Here is a 23790-nt window from a genome sequence, read left to right as displayed (position 1 = left end):
ACACTGATCCAACATAACACTCTAACACACTGCCCTACACACTCCTGCCTGCTACCAGCAGCTCCTATATACTCTCAACCTTCTGTGATGTCACATCTTAATAATGTGACGTGAATGTTCTTAACTGAACATTCTAATGCTGATGTCACAATCACTGCTGGTAACTGAATGCAGTGGAGTTCCAGAACGCTGACTTACTCTTCGAAAGGGTTAAACAGACGCAGACACCTGGCTTGCTTTTGGACATACACTTCCACACACTCGTTTCCCTCCACACTGTCAAATCAAGGCAACGATTACCGCGGTCCAACCCCGTCTCCCATTCCCAACTCACCCCTCCCACCCCCCCCACCCCCGCCCCCGCCCCATAAAGTGGACAAATCACCCTCATCCCCGCTGGAAAATCGAAGGAACCAATTTGGGCGGGAGAATTGTGCGGCTGCTCCAGACGGAAGAGCTGTGCGTTTTTATGCGATTGCGGCGGTAATAAGAGGAGGAGGAGACGCAGCGCACGCGCTGAAGAGAGCGAATCACAGCCTCGAGTGCGGGGGGGAGCCCGTTAAAGGATCAGGGCCGGGGGTTAAGGGTCTGAGGCACTGTCCACACAACTCAGCACGCCGATTACCCTCCTCCTCAAGGCCTCAATTACCCACATGTTTGTGTAGCGGGGGGTGGCTTGTGTGTGTGTGTGTGTGACATTGTGCATACGTGTGTGTGTGTGTGTGTCACATTGTGCATACATGTGTGTGTGTCCCATTGTGCATACATATGTATGTGTGTGTGTGTGTGTGTGTGTGTGTGTGTGTGCGTGTGTGAGGGTGACATTGTGCATACGTGTGTGTGTATGCGTGCGTGTACATGTAAATATTATATGTATGCACATATTAAAGGTAAACTCATCAGGGAATCATGTGTCTTTCTGTTCTTGTTCTGAGAGCAGCTCCATCTTCTTGCGTTAATAATTGCGTGTGTCCCGTCAGGAGAAGATCACAAAGTGGACTCAAGTGGATAATTGCAAATTATAGCCTTGAAATCCCCGGAGGCAAACAGGTAGGGAACGCAGCGGAATGAAAATAACAACGCTCCAGCGCTTCACGGGCCGTACGCCTCCACGCTGGGCCCAGAATCCACAGCGACAGAGAGAGACGCGGCAGGTGAGTCTACCTGCATTAGCCAGCATTCCCACCTGCAGACCTTTCTCCGGCCATACAGGATACATTATCTGGGTTGGATAATTGGATTAACTGACATTTTTGGCTGGACCGCAACAGCGGGGCCAGCCCCACAATCGCGAATGTCTGTGACTGAGTGAGTGATTGAGTGATGAAGTTACACCGTTGGTCGGGTGAGTTATGAAGTTACACCATTGGTCGGCCGGAGAGGTCCAGCCATATACTAGGTTTTGACCTGGTCTTGTTTTACTTCAGTTTGTTGCACCAATATTTTTTAGCTTTTTCTCAACTGAAAAAATTTAGGTTCAATGAACCGAAAAATTTTCAGTCACGAAAACCTAAAAATAACAAATTGAAGTTAAATTTTAAGACCATCCAATTAAGCATTTTTTTCAGTGTAGGAATCAGATGTAGCTGAAAATGGATGCAGACTGAGATGGAGAATATAGCAGAGTCAATTTTTTTCAAGAAAAGCTCAGCCTTATACTACATATGCAGTTTGACTCTCCCTGTACCCCAGTTTCCTCCCACAACCCAAAGACACGCAGGTTAGGGTAATTGGGGGTGCGGGTGGGGGGGGGGGGGTATTAACAGGGTGTTGGTGTAAACGAGCACGCATGCTCAGTCTGTATAAGTAAAGGTTACCAATGGGGCCACACGGCATCTCAGCATTCAGTCCAGGAAAAGCAATCGCACAGTAGACAGGTCAGTCCAGGGAAAGCAATCGCACAGTAGACTGGTCAGTCCAGGTGGGACCCCAAACTCACGCTCGCCATAAAGGAAACGGGTCACGCAGGCATTCACTGAGCTTGTGTAAGCACTGGGCTTTCAGATGGGAAAGGGCACGACATTTCGGCGAGGCCCGGCACATGAGGTCCGTTTCAAAAAGGGGGGGGGGGGGAGGCGATTGGGGGGGGGGGGTGAAAGTGTTTGCACAAAACGTGCTGATGAGGGACAGAGAGCGATGACAGAACTCCATTTGAGCTGCGGGACAGCGCACCAGAGGACAGCACTGGCTCCTGGGGGAGTGGCTTAAAATGACTGAGTCCTTTATCCTTCCCTTAAACAAACAGGAGTGGAGCTCGACGTTCCCAAGATCGGGGGTTTGAATTATGGGGGATCCAGGGGGAGCGCAGCACCTGAGAACCCCGAGAAGCAAGCCAGGATCGCACCATCCCCCCCGTCGCCCCCAAGAGCCGTCAACCTCAATCTCAAAATCTCAGAACCCCCCCCGGAAGCCAGTGTGTAATTCCAATCCTGCCCAAGACGCAATGCTTCCCAGCTTCAGTCCCCCCCCGAAAGAAAATGCCAGAGAAGGTTGCAGGGATCCATCAGCGCTTTGATCTTTACTCTAAAAATTCCCAGCATGCATCTCTATCTTGCTGCACGAATACAATTAAAATACAAATAACTTCATTGTGCCCCCCCCCCCCCCCCCCTTATCTAAGACTGAGCCCTGGTGACGGGTCGGCCATTTTGTTCAGCCGCCGTATGAAAACTCGCTAATGAAAACCACAGCAGGCCTCTCAGAACAAGCAGCGAGCGCAGTGCTTTCTGCGCTCATCAAAACCCAAAAATGAATCGCGCATATTTTTCTTTTCTGACGGTAAACTTGGCACTTTGCAGAGTTATGGCAGAAGAACAGCGACTTCAACACAGGTTTCAGGGTAAGAGAGAGGACAGGCTTGGACAGGAGGTGATAAATTTCTAAATGTGAGAAAGAGAGAGAGAGAGAGAGAGAGGGTGTGAACTAAATAGTGGTACTGTACACGATATCATCTGTGTTCATTACTAACATTGACAGGTTCATAAATTGTTATATTACGAGCTAAATAGTTACTCTTTTTTCTTTTGGTTGTAGGGGTCTGTTTGTCATTCTGTGCATCCCATTGCTTTTGCAACACAAGTTTACTTGTCATGCAAACAAAGCACATTTGAATTTGACTTTGAATTTGAGAGAAGAGAGGAAGAAAGGGAAGGAGATAAAAGAAAAACAAGGTATGATGGGGGAGCGACTTGAAAGAGATGCGTTAATTTTTCATGTATTTTACTAATTAATATTTTCTATTTGTATTAATCCCCAATCTTAATCTTTAATCTTAAATCCCCAATCAAAGAAAAGTTTTTGTTTTCATGTGTGGTTACCGTTTCATTGGCTTCTAGTGTTTAGAATAGTTCAGTGTTAGATGTATGTTTTCTTTAACACTGTATGCCTTGGCAAGACAAGCCAAGACAGCTAACTGAATTTAATTGAAGAAAAAAATAAATTGATAGGTGTCAGAGAAAGACGTGTAAAGTGTGGGAGAGGAGGGTGAGTATCGGAGAGAGGTGGGTGCAGGGTGTGAGAAGAAGCAGAAAATGACATAAAGAAAGATGTTGAAAGATGAAGATAGCTGGATAGAGTGAATGAGAAAAAGAGAGAAGAGGGGATAGAGAAGGAGAAGTTAAGTGACTGAGATAAGAGGAAGAGGCAGGGTAGGATATGCGAGGAAGAGTGTGAGAGTCAGAGAATGAGGATGAGCAGAATGGTTAGTGGGAAAGATGAACCAGTAGCACCAGTAACACCAGCAGCAGCAGTAGCAGTAGCACCAGCAGCACCAGTAACACCAGCAGCACCAGTAGCAGCAGCACCAGTAAGAGGTGTACACAGGTGCGGTTGCTGGTGTCAGAGGCCGTCTGAGCAGGTCGGGACGGAGGCGACCCCGCCGTGTAGAGGGCTCAGTGTTCTGACCCCCCGGGGGGGGGTGGGGGGGGGCTGCCGCGCTCGTGACAGAGACTAATCACTGCTCCCCCCTCTCTCTCCACGCCTCGCTGGCCCCCGGGAGCCCCCGCACTTCATTACCGTGCGTCCTGCCGGCGGCGAACCCGCTCGCTACCGGAGATCGTGCGCTCGCTAAGGAGCGCGAGAGCGAGCCCGAAAACCAGGGGCCCAACGTCAGGGGCCCGTACCCCCCCCCAATCCCTCCTCCTCCTCCTCACCCCCGTCCCCCCATTCCAGCACCCCTCCCTCGTTCTTTATCCTCTTCGTTCAGCCTCTACTATTCCGTTTGATTTCTTTCTCTCTATCTCTCTCCCTCCCTCTCTTTCTCTCTCTCTCTCCCTCCCTCCCGCCCTCTCTGCCTCTCAGGTCAATGTTCAAAAGGTAGCAAGTAAAATTTACTCTCTGAATCTCTCTCTGTCCCTCTACAATCTATTTATATATATATATATATATATATATATATATAGAGAGAGAGAGAGAGAAAGAGCTGCCTTTTGAAGATAAACCTGTCTGCAGAGAGGCAGAGCAAGAGAGAGAGAGATGGATAAAGTGAGTGAGTGCGACAAAGAAAGAAAGAAACCCAGTTACTACCTGTACCATTTATTTTTTTTTTTAACACAGATCTGCATTCGATGCGAAAGTAATTAAAGGTTGCCGTGGTTTCAGGCGCCCGCCATCGGCTCCACGAAGCGGCGACGCGGCGGTTCATCCGCACCGCGAGCGCGACGGAGAGTCCACACGGACCCCGGTTCGGGTTCCCCCCCCCCCGTACAGGCCAGGGGGAGCTGGCTTACAGAGGGGCAACCTGCCCACCCCTCAACCGCCCCCCTCCAGCAAGCCCAGAGAGGCTTTCATGTGCCCTAGAAAGCCCAGGCCCCGGCGCCGTTATTAATATTAATGAACGCAGATGAAAACAGGCGAGACCGACGCCTGCCAGGAGCCCTTCAGCCTCCCCTTGAATTAGCGCCGGCAAACGTTTCAATTTGGATCAGAGGCGTCGGGCATTCGCAACGCCGGGAGCCAGAAGAGGTCAGTCTGCACGCAGCCTCGCGTAGCCAGGCCCCCCCCCCGTCTCCACACTGCGTCTCAGCGCCGTGCCAGCGCTGGAGAAAGGTCTGGCTTCAACCCGTTATCATTCCGGTATAGGGGGAGGAAAAAAAAAACCGCCCTGGCTTGTTTTGTGTTTCTTTAAAAACCAATCACAGTCGTCTTGGGCGGCGCCAAGCCCAGGACGCAGCGACGGTGCCCTTGCAAAATAAACGGTAACGTGCAGATGGCGGAAGGGGAGGAGAATTCCGACTGAAATAGTCGGCCAATGGGCAGGGCTTATACCCGAAGTCTACAGCGTGTGAGTCAGGCTAGGTTACACACTGGCTGGTGCCACACGCACTACATTATATTTATTTGACAGTGGCTTTTATCAAAAGCAAAGTACACACACACACACACACACACACACACACACACACACACACACACACACATACATATATAAAGCACATATAGACTTGCACACATAGCGTTTAAAATGGGTGCTCATTTCATTCATGATAGATGGCAGGACCACTTTGAAGTAGAATTGCTGTGACCTTCCCAGACACGTCCCTTCACTTACTGTCGACATAATGGATGTTTCACATTCGTGCCTGCAATCATTTTTTTTGTCACGCTAATGTATTATGGCTAAAATTATAATGCAATATAATACCTGTTCAAACTTCATATTATTAATTTCACATCAATAGAAAAATCCTCTCAATGAAGCTCTCTGGATGCAACGTTAATAGCTTTTGCAAGTCTGTTGAAAATACATTTTTCACAATGACACAGACACCAGCAGTACTGTCCTACAGATACCATTTCTTTCTGTTGTAGAGATTCGGCTGACTGCTGAATTGCGAGAGAGTAATTGCAAGAGGAGTTTCAGCAGCATTACCCGTTGGGTGGCTGTTGTGAGGGAGTTAAAACTAAACCTGCAATGATCGAAAACGTTCTACTCCCTCTTTCACTCAAGCACATGTGTTCACACTGAAACAGACACACACACACACACACACACACACACACACTATAGCAGCAAGGACTTCATTTGAGGGATCATTTGAGATGAAATAGCCTGCATGCCCTGGTGAGAATATCGGCCAAGAAAGAAAGCGAACGGAGAAGCCATTTCACTCCTCACCGGGGGGGGGGGGGTTTGGAGGTGCTGGGGTCTTTAACCAAAGGCTGGTTCTGTCCCAGTAGAGGACCCCATTGAGCCTCTGTGGGGTTTTTTAAAATTATTTTTTGTTTTGTTTTCCCACCACATTGTCCCTCATGTCATTGCCCGCTGTGTTATCAGCACCGCGCTACGCTAGCAGAACCCACACAGGGACCTGTGGAGGGGAAACGCGAGCACTTCTCCAGACCACCTGCATTTGAGCTGGGGACTGTTCCCCACACCTCAGGCAACGCATCGCACTGCACTGCATCTCTCACTGGGACCTCGCAGGCGTCTGGGCACGTAGCTGAGGCATTAACGACGTAGCTACTCACCTGGGTCGGCCCCCAGTGTTTTTATTATTAAGGGGGGGGGGGGGGGGGGGGGGGGGAGGTGTGACAGCCCCCTACTCTGTCTGCCAGGGTTGCTGGTTTTGGCGGGCTGGGTCATGGCACCAAGATTTATGCCCACCCTGGTCCCAGTCTATGGCCGTCCCCACAGGGACGAAAAGAACGGTACCCCACCCCACCCCACCCCCACCCCGTCCCATCCCTGCAGGCTCCAGGGCACAGTCGCTAACGACATGACCGAAGGTACTGCAAACAAACAGCGTCAGGGGTCGGGCTGACCCCCCCCCCCCTTGTACGAGCTCAGACTGAATCACCGGGGTGGGGGGGGGGGGGAGGTCGCGGTGATCTGAAGCTGGGCTACAGCCACAGGGTCACAGCGCTGATGTTCCGGGCGGGGGGAAGGGAACACACTCAGCTCCTAGAGAGGGGGGGGGGGGGATGGGGGGATGAGGGGGGTGGGGGGGGATGAGGGGGGTGGCGGGGGGAGGAGGAGGCGTAATTTAATAAAAGGATGGCCATCCGTTTCTGAGAGGCGCGTGCTGCTGTTCCCCGAGACGCTGATTAGGGCTGACTGGCGAAAGAGCTTCCGTCGGTGCGCGGGTGTGGGGGGGGGGGGGGGGGGGGGGGGCTGGGGGGCGGGGGGCGGGCAGTGCCGTTTAGTCACAGCCGGCAGAATTCCGTTCACTTCTCCCCCCGGTCTCCAGGAGGAGGATGGGTGGGGGGGGGGGGGGGGCAGACAGGAAACGGGAATTCTCACTCGTCCCTCCCAGACCGGCGATCATTCCATGTAAGATCACCACCGGGAAGGAAGGAAGGAAGGAAGGGAACTATGTCGCCAGCGGAAACCAAGCTTATCCAACCGCACGTTACTGCTCCGGTGGAGAGAGCCAGCCGCTATCCTTTCACCTGGAGAGGGGGATTCTGGGTGCCTCTCCAAGCAGTCCAAAAAACAGGCTTCTGCAGCTTAACACTTTAAGGTGTAGCAACGTCATTTTTTTTTTCCCCCACACAGAGTAGTCAACGTGTGGAATGACCTGCTAGGTCTGGTAGTACAGGTAGAAACTCTGGGAGTTTTCAAGACTGGGCTGGATACAGTGTTAGACACTACCTAGCCTGTAGGCAATCAGAGCACTAGGTACAATTTAGTCAGGAAAATGGCGAGCATTGTTGGGCTGAATGGCCTGTTCTTGTCATTATGTTACCAGAAGTTTGAAATTAGAACGTTCTTAACTGGTCATTCTAATGCTGATGTAACAGTCGCCACTGGTAATTGAAATCGATGGAGTTCTAGAACACTGAGAAAGAATTCTGAGAAAGAAGAAAAAAAAAACATTCCAAAGAACGTACTCTTCAAAGGGTCAAAGATCAAACGTTACACAGGGCACCCACCACCCAGCACCGCCTCCTTGTGTTCGAAAGCAGCAAGTACAAGCAGCGGACAATTCCAGCTGAATAAAAACGTTGATTTCGATATTGCGCTCGAGAGTGACAAACTCCCCAGCTGTAAATGGAATGTCGCGTCAATGGAAGCAATGGCTGCCATTTCAGCTCAGATTCAATGGGGTTTTTTTTTTCTTCTTACAGGAGGGCTGCCAGGGGTAATGACCATGTCCAAAATAACACAGACCTTCGCGTTGAGGTACATTATACCTTAATGACTTTCGATCAAACTGTGTGCTCACAGGGCATGGAAGGAGAGAACAGGAGAGAGAGAGAGAGAGAGAGGCAAAGGTAGACAGGGGTAGAGTTCAGTGGCAGCTCTATAAAGGACTTGCCAGTTGGCCGCGCACTCATGCACTGCTGCAGAAACGGGAAGCGGGCGGACAAGTGCGATCGATCACCCCGCTACTGAACGCGCGGTCGATGCAGGAACCGTGTTCAGGAGGGGCTACATGCCTCTGCACACACACGGGGGGGGGGGGGGGGGTCAGGAGGGGAGGGGGGGGTAACTCTTTCCCGGGTCCTGCAGAGGGGACAGCGAGCGGGCGGGCGAGCACTCGGGGGGGCTTGTGCGTCACGGTAACGGGCCGGGAGCCTGCCCGCGGGCACCTGGGTTTGGACCTCGGCCGAATGTCGACAAGGCGAGGCCGTCAATACAGCCCCCCCCGGGCACGAGATGCGATTCGGCCCGCGGGCACTAAGCAGAAGCGCCTCAGGGGGGCGCTAGAGAGGGGGGGGGCAGACGGAGAGCCGCGTGATCGGAACCCCTGCCTGCGGGTATCTCGAGCAGCAATGCCCGTTGCAGTGCATGCTGGGAGTCACTACGCTACTGTCGTCATGCTCTTGGTGCCCCCCTCCCGTCGCCCCCCCCCCCCTCCCTTTGCTCGGTCACAGCTGTTTGCAGCCAGATGGCAGGGCTGCCCAACCCTGGTCCTGGAGATCTACCCCCCTGTAGGTTTTCACTCCTACCCTAATCTGGCACACCTCATTCTACTAATTGGAAGCTCAAGATCTCTAGCTGTTGAATAAGACATGCTTTGTTTGGGTTGGCGTGAAAACCTACAGGACGGTAGATCTCCAGGAACAGGGTTGGGCAGCCCTGCTCTAGCTAGTTGAATGAGGTGTGGCTTTGTTAGGTTTAGAGTGAAAACCTACAGGATGGTAGATCTCCAGAAACAGGGTTGAGTAAGCATGTTTTTTTTTTCCCCCTGTGTCAGTGAAATGGCCCCTGGATGACAGATAAAAAGGCCAGACCCCGCTTGCCGCCTCATCGCTTCTGTGCGGCGGTGAGATGCCTCTCCGATTGGCCACGCGAAGCCTATTTTAAGCTCCGTCTCCGTCTCCCTCCATTAAAGCGGACGATGATTGGCAGGTGGCCTCTCTGTCACTTCAGCTTGCTGAGCTGCATGGGGTCCCCCGCGTGTGAAAGGTGAAGGCGAAAGGCCAGCTGACTGCGCCCCAGTCTCACGCCCCAGGTGTGCCCTACCCGGCCGCAGGTGAGAGCTTCAAATCTCGCTCTCCTGCCAGGTGCCCCAGGTGCACCTTACCTGGCCTCAGGTGAGAGCTTTTAATTCTCGCTCTCCCGCCAGGTTCTCCCTTTCTCCTTAAAGTGTGGATCCCCCCCCCACCTCGCCTCGATTTAATATGGCCCCAATTTGCTTGGGCACACAGAGACGATCTCCTTTGAGAGCCTTTCTTTGTGTATCCGTCTTCTCTCCTGTCTCTCTGGAAAAAGGGTCTTTACACACAGCGCCATCTTGTCTCCGTTGTCCTCATACACCCCACAGCAATCTACTGCAACTGCTACGAAGAAGCATCACCACATAATGATACGCTATATATGGGTTTATCATGCCCAGAATATGCCTCGGCAAATTCAAAAGGATATCTTGATGTTTCGACGCCTTGGCGTGCTCTCTGTCTCTCTAGGTGTTTATGACCCCGTTAATGTATGGCAGGAGGCAAGGTGGTGTGGGTGGGGGGACGGGGAGGGGGGGGGGGGTGTAAAATTAATGAATCACTGCCCCCGGTGCCCTCTTTCCACTCTGTGCTCTGTTAGCGGAAAAAAAAAACAAACCAAAACAAAACAAAGAGCTAGGGGCAACGAGCTGGGAACTATGGCGACCAGGTATTTACCGTAATGTAGGAAAACGGAGGTAAAACGGAACTCATAAACCAGGATCACAGACCCATTGACTGCAGCGTTTTCCGGGATTTTAAGATCTGACCACAATAAGCGCACAAACACACAGACTATGCTGGTGGGATCAGGGGATGAAACTAAAGCTTGATCTCCCGTGGTTTAAAAAAAATAAATAAATAAATAAAAACAGCCCTGATCTCCAGGGCTTATATTCCCTCCTTTTGACCCTGAATCTGTAAATCCACCTTATAAATGACAACTTGAGATTCAACGCGTGTATTAAATTTACATTCCAGCCATGAACATGCCGAACTGATTATCCCACATATGCAAAACAGGTGTTTCATTTCAGGCTCTATGATTCCTTGCCTTTGAAATGCCGCCAGGCTGCACGGCTGACCACAACCCGATTTTATTATTTTTTTTTTTTTGCCATGCTGCTCTGATGCCATGCTGCGCCTTTTGATGACACTTCTGTGACATCACAGTGGTGGACGGAACACTCGCACAGTTCAACAAGAAAGCGAAAAGGTCCAATGAATTCAGAAGAGTCTATACTCTGTGTTTCCCCTGCTCTGTTGGAAAAATTGGCTGTAGAAATACATAGACACGGGCTGTGTCCCAAACCGCATACTTCCATGCTCCGAGTGCGCATAGCGAGCATGCCTCCATCTTGGAGTGCGAGTCCAAACCGAAGTTCGGTAGTGCGGAGCACGGATAAAGTACCCGGATGCGCACTCCATTTGATCAAAATTTGAAGTGTGCATCCGTGCATGCTCCGACTGGGAAAAATCCCATAATTCCTTTCGCGAAAACTGTCAAAAACAACGGTAATGGCGGATGACAGTCTAGTGTAGGCTACTTTCTCGGATTGGAAACTGAAATCATGTCATAGGAAAATGGTACACAGGAGTTGGTATATAAATAAAGTGGTACAGTGTTAATTAATAACCCAATATGTAAAGTATCAGTTGTTTTTTTCGTTTAAAGATATGTACTTTTAACGAGTGTAACTAGCTATACTGAATACGTGCTAATCGTCGGGTCCCGTTTTGAATTATAAACTGCCGTTTTATCCTCGCCACTGCCCATCTTTTCATTTAATTTGAAATACACCCCTTGCCTATGGAGTAGCCACCACAAACATGACTGGCTCCATAAATGTTGCCTAACTGAGTAGGCTACACAGCGCGAAAATAATGAAAAAACAGACACGACTGTTTACAATGAAATGGCAACTTTATTATGTGGTTGACAGTACACTGAAAGCTATCCAAACTGCAATTCATATTTTCCAAGCTATCGTTGCCTTCCACTGCTCTTCTGACAGCAAAAAGGAGAATTCAATTGAAGTGGCTAGCTCGCAAAAAGTCGCTGATATTAGCCTACTGGTTAGTCTAGATCATAATATTTCAGTAGCCTACTACTACTTCAGTGTGAGCATCTATCGACCGGGTTCGTTCGGTAGACAGAAAAACATCAGATTTTCAACTGTAGTCTATATAAAATAGGCGAAATATAAGTAACAACCTGTACCTAGTTATGTAGAAAAAAACGTCCTTGTTATCCTCCGTATGTAATTTTTTCAGTACTTTCGCGATTTTTTTCTGTGCCGGCAAATAAGTCCGAGGTTGCCCAGTGCTAGCTTTAGCTGCTACGGGGACGTGTATCTACCACTGCATAGAGATTAATGGAACTTGTCTTTACTTGAGATCGTAGAAGTGTCCCGTCGTGTGTATTTCAGGTTAATATGAAAAAGGCTGGTCCCTACTAGCATTTCTAGCGATCCGTTACATATTCACAGTTGTAACCCAAGTAGCAGGAAGCAAAATAGCCATTAAGAAGAAGCGACATTTGCACTACTTAATGTTCGCGATTATGGAATTAATTAGAATATCAATATAACTAAAATGTATATGTATTAAGTAAGATTTTTTTTCCCATTTTTCACAGTTATGTGTAATTTTTACAAGACTTGCATTTAAATAGGTAAGGTCCAGTCCGCTTGATTAAATATGAAATAAATGCGGTAGCATTTCAGATGGTCGATAATATGCCCTCTCACTCTCACGTTATTCCTCTCAGGTTTATTACCGGAATTTTACCGATAGTTACGGCAAAGGTTAAAGGTTATGGGTCAGATGTCATCACGAAGTGCATCCCACTCATTTAACTGTTTCTCCGTGCTACTGCACTTCCATGGTTCGGAGTGCATAGTCCCAAGCATTGCCTGGAGTGCGTATTCCGGAGCACGGTAGTGTGGAGCATGGAAGTTTGCGGTTTGGGACACAGCCAAAGTCACCCACTGACTCTTCACGGGCTTGGTGAAAAGGGTTTTGTAGCTTGGGAAGTGTAGTTCATGGGCGCCGCCATTTTGTACAAACTGGAGCCAAAGACTGCTCTGTAGGGGATCTGAAGTCCAGTCGTCCACTAAGTGCGTAGAGACACACTGACTCGGCTGTGATGCAAGCTGTCCCTGATTCGTCCACAAAATATTACCAGCTTGTGCACATAGCACAATAACTCAGCAATTCGGCATATGGGGTGACATTAGACGAAGACAAAAACACCTACTGCGACTGCTTTTTCTAGCGGAAAAAAAATGATCGACTTTGTATTTTGACCTTATTGTTGCCATTGACTTGGGAAAACCATCATGGTTGGAAACCATCACGCACTGTAACAGTCAAAACTGCCACTTGCATGCTTCACGCACAGGCCACAGTACATCGCTAGCATTCAATACTCCAGATACTTCATGACCACAGTCTACTGACCACTAATGGTGAATGGTAAATGGACTGCATTTATATAGCGCTTTTATCCAAAGCGCTTTACAATTGATGCCTCTCATTCGCCAGAGCAGTTAGGGGTTAGGGGTAAGGTGTCTTGCTCAAGGACACTTCGACACGCCCAGGGCGGGGTTTGAACCGGCAACCCTCCGACTGCCAGACAATCGGTCTTACCCCCTGAGCTATGTCACTAATGAACTGGATAGAGCACTGGCTTCTCTGTGATGATTAACTTTTATAGCCCTCCAACAGTATATTCCCACATGTGGGGTGATAAAGCAGCTGCATTAAGGGCTTCGGAGTCGGACAGGTCCCATAAGTTTCTTCCTTTTTTATTGTCATCGAAACGCACACAACGTGCTAAACCGGCACTCCGTTTTCTATACAATGCAACGAAGAAGAAAATAAAAGCCCATTTAAGGGCCGGTCAGTTTATTTTCCCTCTAAACTGACATCCGCATTCAATTATTCGTCTGGATGGATTTGAAAGACTTTGAACTCACTCCCTTCTCTCTCGCTCTCTTTGAGAGCAAATGAGAGAGAGAGAGAGAGAAAGAAAGGGGGATTCAGAGAAAGGGAGAGATAGAGAGAGTGAGACATTCAGAGAGGGGGATATATAGAGGGTGAGGGAGAGAGAGATAGACAGAGAGATAGAGACAGAGAGAGGGACAGATAAAAGGAGCAGAGGAATATGGACAGAGAGAGAGACAGAGAGAGAGAGATGGAGAGAGAGAGAGCCAGGCAGAGGGTGAGTAAAAGAGAAAGTAAAAGTTCTGTCATTATCTGGAATTTAATGGCGCGCAGCACAGCGCTACCTGTCAGGACACCTGTCCACACTGTCTTTTTCCTCTGCCCCTCTATGTCATGTGACGCACAAATCCCAGAATGCCATTCTGCCAAGTGACTGGAACACGGCCCACTGTCAGCAATGTGAAGGCTATGCCCTGGAGAGCGCTGTGTTCTGCCCACACACACACACACACACACACACACACGCACACACGCGCACACACACGCATGCCCACGCACACACACACACACACACACACTCACACACGCACGCCCACGCACACACACACACACACACACACACACACACACGCACACACACCCACGCACACACACACTCACACTCACACTCACACACACACACAGGCACGCACGCACACACACATGCACAAGCGCACACACGCACGCACACACGCACACACACACACGCACACACGCACGCACACACGCACGCACGCACGCACACACACACACGCACGCACGCACGCACGCACACGCACGCATACTCACACACACACTCACACACTCACACACGCATGCACGCACAGGCACACACACACACACACACACACACACACGCACGCACGCACGCACACACGCGCACACACACACACACACACACGCACGCACGCACATACTCACACACGCATGCATGCACGCACGCGCACACACACACACACACACACACACACACTCACACTCACACACGCATGCACGCACGCGCGCACACTCTCACGCACGCACGCACGCACGCACGTACAGGCACACACAAGCACACACACACACGCAGGTACACACACACACACACACACAGGTACACACACACAAACACACACGCAGGCACACACACACACAGGGAACCTACCTCTCTTCGCTGCGGGGTCTGTGTGCATAAAAGGATGACTAACACAGCTAATAGTTTTTTTAAAGAAAGAGAAAGCGCTTCCAGAGGTCTGTCTCGACTGCACGGCGCTCACCTTTCATTCACTGTTTTTTTTTTTACTTTCGTGAAAAATGAGAATGGTGCAGTTCATTCACCGCGTTCCCCGGTACTGCCTCATTTTTATCATACCCTAAATCCCCAGGAGCCCTCTCTGCGTGGATCTGCGTGCCATTTACGGGGTGGGGGTGGGGAGAATTTTCCTTGGGATTACATAAAATCACACTCGAATAAAAAAATGCAACCGTTTTCAAACCACTAGTCACGTGACATGACCAAAGACCAAAAACCAAAGATAAAATTCTGATTAGCAACCATTATAGTGATCTACACCATGTTAAGATCTCAGACGCATAGAATGCTATTTTCTTCCCCAGGGAGGGAAACAAACATGTCAACGTAAAACTACGCTTGTCCCCTCCCCTACCCCAATTTCCAGCATAAACACCAAAGCTCCAGCCTACATTATTGTTCAGTTAGTTTAACTAAAAGAGAATCAAGGGCACGGCACAGCTTATAATGTCATTTAGCATAATTATGTTTCAAAAGAGTGCTTAGAGTGCTTTACTTTAGAATTCATATACAGATAAACGGCAGCCACGTCCATCGTATTCACATTTCTGAAAGGGCTCTCGAGGACAGAGCGATAATATATTAGCGAGTGAAAGGCGTGCTATTGTCGCATATTCAAGGACAGACAACATTTGACAGGTTTCCTCAATGCAAATGACTTCCTGCACCGCTCTGCGTTTGTGTTAATGTGCCACGTTAAGCCCTTGAATCGCTGCATAATGCTCTTGCACGCACGTATCATTCTGTGAAAAGAAATGCAACCACTAGCACCATGGACAGCGCTCCCAGAGAAGGCAGTTGTTTTTTTAAAAGGGCTAGTTCCCATTCTGGAGTTTTTTTTTTAAATTTCAAATATAAAGTTCAGTTTGTGTGTTTGTTTTTCGATTGGCCCAGGTATTTTTGGAGGATATTTTTAGATGTTTCAAATGACCTTCCACCTTTGCAACGGCTACCTTAGCAACCTTAATAACATTGTTAAGACGTAACAAAGTTATGAGTCAAAAATCACCCTTAATTTCTTGATTGGGATTTTCTTTGTAGGCATAACAACACAGTTAATTGGTTTTCGGTGTCCACGTTCTGAGCTTTGGAGCCAATAAGGATCCCAGTATTCTCCTCATTTAATCGTAAAATGTTGTCCGATAAGCAAAATTTAACGTCCAACAGACAGTTCGGGCTGGAGCAATGTGAGGGGCCTCCAACTTTGACTGGACAGTCCAGACCGGGCGAATATTGACTAAGAACAGAAGAAATGCAAAACCAGAAACTAGAATATAGCCCTGATTTTAAAATACATAAATAAATAAATAAATATAAAAATAGCTTTTCACTAAATGTGCTACAGATGTGCTAAATTAAGCTCAAATGATAGTAACTGCTTATGGTGTTTAATAATTCATAAGTACCACCAAAAGGGGTTTTTCCTGAAGAGAAAGCTGATATTTTTTGGAAGCTTCAAATATAGTAGCCAATCTCGACTGCAACGCAGAAATGATTGGAATTTCAGCATCAGAAGTGTTCCTGACATCACATATACCTTGTTGCAGTATGTGCATCAGATCCAGCCAAACCCGAATAAGACCACCGGAGGCAATGCTGTGGTCCCGATTATACGGACGGCTATGCTTTTATACACCAGCTACACCAGGGCTGTCGCCAGACACCAGACAATACATTTCATCCCTTCACCGTGTTATCCATTATGATTTTCAAAGAGCGATCATCAGACCAGATATCTTCAGGGACGCTTTTGATTTGTATTTTCAATCAGCCCCAGAGTTCATCACCTACGCTTTGACTTGGAGGAGCAGCTAGCTAACTCATCAGGAGCAATGAACACCAATCACTCGAAAAAAAGGCGAAGCGATCGGAAGCACCGTGCGCATGTGAGGATTAGGGGTGAATGAGGGGAGGGCTAACAATCGCTAGCCAGCAATCAGAGAGCTTCATCCCAGGTACGGGGGGAAACATCAGCCGTGACACAGAGTTCACTCGAGCGGAATCAACACTCGTTTGGTTCTTCCGGCTGGTGTTGGGAGAATTGGGAGAGGGGTGAGCAGTCTCAGTTGGATGATGGGCTGACTCAGCTCTTCTCTCCGGGGGTGGGGTGGGGGGGGTTAGGGTTGCTGGAGCAACAGCACACAGGGCCAGGTTACGGGACGACGACGATGATGATCACATGACCTGTCACGCGTCGCACAGCCGTACAGGAAGTGATGTGTACGATTGCCAGTTTTTTCTTTTTTTTATATAATTGCGAAAAATCGGCGTGGTAACAGTCACATCCGCGGCGCTATAAATAGCGGTAAATAACTCCCGTTTCGGAGCGTGTGATTCAGGCCCAGGGTGTGACACCGAGCGAGCGAGAGAGCGAGCGCGCGTGTGGGCCCGTGAAGTCTGGCTCGTGCGGGAAACAACCAATCAACTGGCAGCGCCAAAGCACCCGCAATCGCTACGCGCGCATCACCCAATCCTCTTTATAACACGCCTGTCCGAAACGAGCCAGTTTATAATTAATCAGCATCACATACAACGCAGTCCAAAAACAATGACACCGATTTTTTGGGGGGGAATTCAGCACTGAAAATGGATCCGCTGTTAGGCGTTTCTGACTAATTAGGGCACGATTAATTAATGTTCCATTTCCCATTGCGGTGACACTGCTGCGTACTTCCAATAAGCGTCATGCGCCTTGCGTAAGCTTATCGATCGGACCTTAAAGCGGCGCGTCCCTCGCGCTGCTACGAGAAATTGCGTTATATTTAGCGTCGCGTCTTAGTGCCTGCTCCCCAGCCTCCTGCCGGGGCTCGAGGCCGAGAGGAATTCTCTGACATCCGCAGGAGTAATTACGGAGACTGCCGTCGCTCGCGGTGTGCAATTAGCCGCCGCTCGCTCGGAACGGCCGTTCCGTGCGACTAGCCAGTCGTTCCGTGTAAACGCTAATCTGAACATATGTAGGAAATATTCCCTCTCTTTTTGTTGTTGTTGTTGCTGCTGCTGCTGCTGCTGCTGCTGCTGCTGTTGTTGTAATTTAAAACGCATCAGATCCCTGCGTTTCATTAACAGAAGGTAAGTGCCGTGTTGGGCTGCGGGAGCTTGGAAGCTGTTTATGCTATAAAAAAATTTTTTTTTTTTTTAAAAGGCACGATGTGTTCATGAGGATTGCAATGGAACTATTTCAGGCAGACCTTAACCCTTTAAAGGTGGGAGATCACAAACATGTGATTGGAATATTCCTAACTGAACATTCTACTGCTGATGTCACAGTCACTGCCGGTAACTGAAAGTAGTGGAGTTCCAGAACACTGACTTAACAATGAATTTTGGAAAAAAAAAAACCCCACAAAAAAAACATTAAAAAAAAAAAAAAAAACTACTCTTCAAAATGGTTAAAAACACACATTCAACTTAATGACGCTGGCCATAATGGGTTGGATGTGAGCCCAGGCCTACACTAACCCGTGCGGGCTGGTTTCATGTGTGGAGCGGGGAGACCTTTGTGTGCGCTTGGTGCTGGGTGCTGGGGCCACAGGGGAGGGGGAGGGGGGGGCTACAGCTAATGCACAGACCTCCGTAAACTCTGACTAATCGTATAGACTTGCTTTCAGCGTTCACAGCCGGTTCTGGATCAGCGCTGCCACACAGAGGAGGTGCGAAAGAGCCATTCGGTGAGAAAACAAGAGTGTGGAGGAGAGGGGGATGGCTGAGAGAGAGGAGGAGAGAGGAAGGGATGAAAAGACAGAGAGAGGAGGGGCGGGGCAGAATGGAGGTGTGTGGGGGGGAGGGAAAGAGAGAGAAATAGAGAGAAAGAGAGACATCAAATGGCAAGAATGCCAAAGAGCTGCTGCCTCCAAAAGAGTGGATTCTTTTTTTTTTTTTTTTTTGGCCTGGACCCATTCCACACCAGAGGCTGATGCTTCCAAACTTCCACTGTTCTCACGGCGCTTGGCAAAACCACATTCTACCCTCCGGCACGGATGGCCTGTGCACAAGCGTACGAAACTGTTTAACACTGACAAATTGTCTGTAATGCTGATCACAAGAAAAAATAAAAATCCATATTTTTATTTTGAGAATTTATCATATATCATTTTAGGGAACATTTTTCCATAAATGTAAGGCCAAATGAAATTCTCACATTTGTCGGCATCCACAAATGATGCACCAAAAGGCAACAGGCAATGATGTCAAGTCCATATGTTGTGTTGGAAATGATCTCAAATGGAGGTTGTGCGGGCGGGGGGGGGGGGGGGGGAGGGGGGGCCTTCCAAGCAATCAAATCTCAATTTGCAAAAAAAAATCTAAGATGGCAATAAAAAGCTGTTGGGGTTTTAATTCCAACTCTGTTCCACAGAAGGACAGTATGTGGCCCACATATCCTGACTGAGGAAAGCGGGAGAGTGCCCAATGTAAACAACAGCAGCGGACTCCTCCTCCTCCTCCTTCTCGTTCTCCTCCTCCTCCTCCTGTAGCGGACTCCTCCTCCTCCTCCTCCTCGTTCTCCTCCTCCTCCTCCTGCAGCGGACTCCTCGTTCTCCTCCTCCTTCTCGTTCTCCTCCTTCGCCTCCTGCAGCGGACTCCTCCTCCTACTCCTCCTTCTCCCTCTGCATGCCGAAATTCCCTCAGCTGCACCTGCACCCGCACCCCTCCCTTTCTGCCGTGGCTATCGGCGCGAGCGCAGCCAGCGTCTGCCTCCACCAAAGCCAGCGAGGCCAGGGCTCCTACAAGCGCCAGGCAGCGCTGAGCGGTCCCATCCTCTCCACCGCCACAGACCCCGCTGGCAGGCGGGCGGGCGGGCGGGCGGGCGGGCGGGCGGGCAAGCAGGCGGGCGGGCGGGCGGGCAGGCAGGCGGGCGGGCGGGCAGGCAGGCTGCTTCTGAGGGGTCCTGCTGAAACTACTGGGCACGCTCGGATCCAAAAATCAGCCACAAAAAAACACGTCTCCCAAAGCGCCGCGCATGACGCTGGCCGAGACGACCGATGCGTGATGCATCCGTGAACTTCACTCCGCTGCGTCGAAAGCGTCGTATTTCGGGAACTGAAACGCTCGGGAATTCACCCGCCCACGCCGCTGTGTTCTAATGTCTGGAGACGCGGCTCTCCAAGCGGTGACTTTTCCGTCACTGAACATTTTAAGAGGCTGTGCTTCCTTGGACCAACCCAGAACCCAGACTCAGAAGACCCTTGCTGCCCATCCTTAGAAGGTATGCCAGTGAAACCACAGAGATTACCAAAATACACCGTAATCTGGGGTGGGTGGTTGTATCAGAACTGAACCTTTCATCACTGTATAAACCAGTTTCTAGAACCACGTTATATATTCTGTAAAATGGCTGCACAATTCAAATGTGTTACACTGAGTGTTAAAAAAAGGACTGCATATACCTACTGGGAAAGTGGCCATATGGCAGCCTCATTATAATGACTATAAAACCTAAGGCCATCGTTTGGAATGCTCATTTCAATGTGCTTCAAAGCTCCCAAGTTCTATACGTGGAACAAAAACAATGATTCAATTAAGCACACGATATTCTGCACATACTGACGGCAAACTACAGAACAGCCTACCACACAAATTTCTCTATCGTTGGTTTCTGCCAAACACTGACTACAATTTAACAACAAAAGGACGACAGATAGTTTATCGGATCCCGAATCACTCGGAGATGCAAGAGGGCTTCCAGTGAAGTGTCTCCGGACGCACTTATCGCAGGAGAGCACGCGGATGGCTTGTTGAGATGCGATTGGATCAGCTTCGGCGCGCTCGCTCCAGCCTTAGATAACGCTTTCATCTATCAGTCACGGTTTAACGGTTTTAGACGATGCCCGCTCGCGCTCGCGCTCACGCTCAAAGGGGAGATCAAAATGCCATAATGCACAAAACGGCCACTGCCATTCTCCCGCCCACAGCCCGGCGCGCGCGCAATATTAATTATCAGCAGCATCAATACGATAAAAAGGCCCATAATTCCCCAGAGGGGCCCTGTGAAATTGTTTTGCAGGGTCTCTCTTCAAACTTTAGTCAAGGATGGTAGAATTATTCCGTTTCTTTCTTGTTTCTTACCGCTCATAGGACAAGGCAAAGGATAGGCCTACTTAAATTGCCGTTACAGATATTGGGGAAACGAACAATGGCACAGTGCTAAACGGAAATGTCAGTATCGCTGGACCCTGCATGGCATCTTGGATACTAAAAACGTGGGACTGCCACGCTACTCTCCATCCCAGTAGAGTCGGACGTCTCTAGCACATGTCCACGTGCACCTGAACTAGCTCCAATGTGTCACTAGGAAGAGTGAGTAGGCACCTGACGCCGCTGTTGCCAGCCGTCGACGCGGGCATTGCCCTGTTGTGTGAACCTGAAGCTAAAAGGCACTTGGGTCTCGAAGCCAACGTGTGTCCCGTTTGAACGTGACGGACCTTTGGACCGTTGTAGGCTATTCGTCACGGCTCTAGTTTGGTTTAAAACAACGCAGTTTCTCATGATTCCAGAGGCACAATTTGTGAGATGCACCTGTTATCACGTTATTCCACAGTATTGAATGTTGAGTACTCGTGCGGGATGAAGCATTGTTGTAGTAGCATTAGTAGCATTGTCGCAGTTAATGGTGTGACCAGCATTGAAGCTAACAATTGTGCACTATAGGTTCCCGACAAACACTGAAAATGTTGCTTAAAAAAATTAAGAATTGGTCGACTCAATATTTCAGGGTCTACAGTTCTGTTCCTGGAGAGCCGCCGACTGCTGGTTTTCGCTGTTACTCAGCAATTAATTAATCAATTAGAGCAGCTGATGACACCTTTAATTAATTTCACCTGGCTAGGTGCGGCGGAATAGGGTGCTGATTTCAAAGTGAGAAGAAAAACCAGCAGAGGATGTGGCTCCCCGCGATAAGAGTTGCGGTATCTATACTCTGTTTACAGGTACAGATCTCTACTTCACAACACCGCGTGCAGCCACCTGCCGCGCGCGTCGGAGGAGTCCGTGCCAGGGGGTAACGCACGAGAAACTATTACAGAACTTTGGATCTACTTAACCTCAGTGAATAAAAATTAACCCATCAGCGACCAGAACTTAAAATTTAATATGCAACGAATACGGTCCTGTTCCGTATTTCTCGTTGGCGTGTGTAACGACAGTAAAAGACAACGACAAAAGAAGAATAGTAAAACATTAAAAAAACAGTATTCAAGTAAAATTAATCACGATATTATTCAGTAAAGCCACGTGACTTTAGTAATTTATTGCTCATTGTGAACACTCGGCGCAGAGGAGATGGCAGGGCATTGTTGGCAGCGACATTTCGCTTAGCCACACTGGTTATCGTGTTATGGAGGAACAAAAGACATAGAGGAAAGTAGGAGGAGGAATTAAAATTGACCATAAAATAAGTAGTTACTTACGGGTGCCATCGAATCGAGTGGCTATGGTGTCCAGGAACGTGTTCTGCGGGGCCAGCAAACCTCTCATCACGGGCATCCTGCTCCGCGTGGAGGGGGCTCTCCGGGCTCGGCGCCCCGAAGCAGTCGATTCGGTGTCAGACCCGAAACCGGGCAAAAATCTGGAGGTGCCCGGCGCGCATCCTAGCCCCTGCAGGAGCGCGCCGATCCGAGACACGCGTGGCTCCACTTTGAGACCGGGGCTGTGACCATATCCTTCAAGGGAAAACGGGCATGTCACGCTGTGGACCCCTAAACTGCCCGTCGACTCGAAAAAGCATAAAGTTTCTTAATGTACAACGGGTATAGGAGTAATTGACAAAAAAGAATAATTAATTGATTTTAAAAAAACTACCCGTGCATCCACTAGATCTTCCGTAAAGTGCCAGAGCCTGTTCTACGGCAAGTTTTTGGTGCTGCTACTACAATCTTCAAGAGCTATCTTTTCGAAGGTACAGTCTACAAGGCTGTCTACCTCTCCCTTTCTCTCACACTCACTCACTCGCTCCCTCTCCCCTCCCTCTCCCACTCTTTCTAGCAGCGACTCGTGTTGCTTGGTTTCTCTTCAGTCGCTGCCTCCCGCAGATGTCGCGTCACGTGGTGTCTCTGGGGGTTCGCGCAAAGGCGGAGGCTGAGACCTCGAGGTGACTGGAGACCCCGCGAGGGACCTCTGGTAACTTGCCGTCAGTATACGCGGTGAAAATGGTTTTCGCTCTTTACGTTTTGGTGTCTTATCAAAGCCTTCTACAAAGCGCCGCCTACGCACACGAGATGAATTTAAAATACACCTATATATAGGGACACGAAAAAGGTATATTAAAAATGTAACGGTTTATTGTCAACAACAGGATTGATCGGATTAATAATTATACACTATAATTTGTTCAGCCCTGTCCACTGTTTCCCATCTGGCTTTTTGCAGTAAATCATACTAATTGAATATGCTTCCAGTTCCAGGTGTAACATGGTCACACTGTCAGTTTAGATTTCCTCCACAGTTGGATTTTTTGATGTTCTGCAGTTTAAAATCATTATCATTCACGCAGAAAGCTCCCAAACCATGAATTGGTATTCGGAATGCACAGTTCTGTTCGCCATGCGCGCGGTTCAATTACTGTTTCTTTGCATTAGAAGCTCGATACAACGCGATAATGAAATCCGTTCCCTCAGTAGTGCCACGCGCCATCTACATCAGCTATAGTGTAATACAATAAGACTCACGGAACCAATAAATTGAATTCAGGGATATAGAAATGAAATTACTTAAAACGCTTGGAAATATAAATACTTAGACATAAATTGCTGGCAACATACAATGACTTTAAGACTAACTTGGTTTTCAGTTGTTTATGTCTGCAACTATACCGCGATAAATATTATAGCCAGTCCAATCACCACGTACTTCCGCGGTATTTTTGTTTTGTAACCTAGCTAGCTCATTTGTAAAGCGTAAAAGAAACTTTTAGAAGTTTTGCAGACTTACACGTTTTGTCTCCAAGAACGAGATCCGGGGTTTTGAGGGCGTTTCTCCTGGTCTTACGTGACACGGACAATTTCTTCGCTTCATCTTTTCTGCCACGCCATCTGCGGAGTGAAGCCTTCTTTAAATTCTATTAACATATTCGTCGAGTTATTGTAATACAAATTAATTAGTTTTCAAAAAAATGCTGTGTGAAATTGTAATTTCGTTCA

At 48.8% G+C, this 23790-nt stretch overlaps 1 protein-coding gene across 1 annotated transcript in view; it reads right to left on the bottom strand.

Moving 5' to 3' along the window:
* kcnh3 (potassium voltage-gated channel, subfamily H (eag-related), member 3) overlaps positions 1–23718 on the bottom strand; it is a 134807-nt gene extending 111089 nt beyond the window's left edge. Inside the window, exons 1-2 of the mRNA XM_035408629.1 lie at positions 23582–23718; positions 22063–22314 (exon numbers count right to left, since the gene is read on the bottom strand). Coding sequence (XP_035264520.1) covers positions 22063–22138 — 76 coding nt within the window. The 5' untranslated portion in view covers positions 22139–22314; positions 23582–23718. The remainder of the gene's footprint in view (positions 1–22062; positions 22315–23581) is intronic.
* Between the last annotated feature and the right edge of the window lie 72 nt (positions 23719–23790).

This window comes from Anguilla anguilla, chromosome 3 (assembly GCF_013347855.1).
Source record: "Anguilla anguilla isolate fAngAng1 chromosome 3, fAngAng1.pri, whole genome shotgun sequence".
In the NCBI taxonomy this organism is placed as follows: domain Eukaryota; kingdom Metazoa; phylum Chordata; class Actinopteri; order Anguilliformes; family Anguillidae; genus Anguilla; species Anguilla anguilla.
This window is presented reverse-complemented; position numbering and strand designations above follow the sequence as displayed.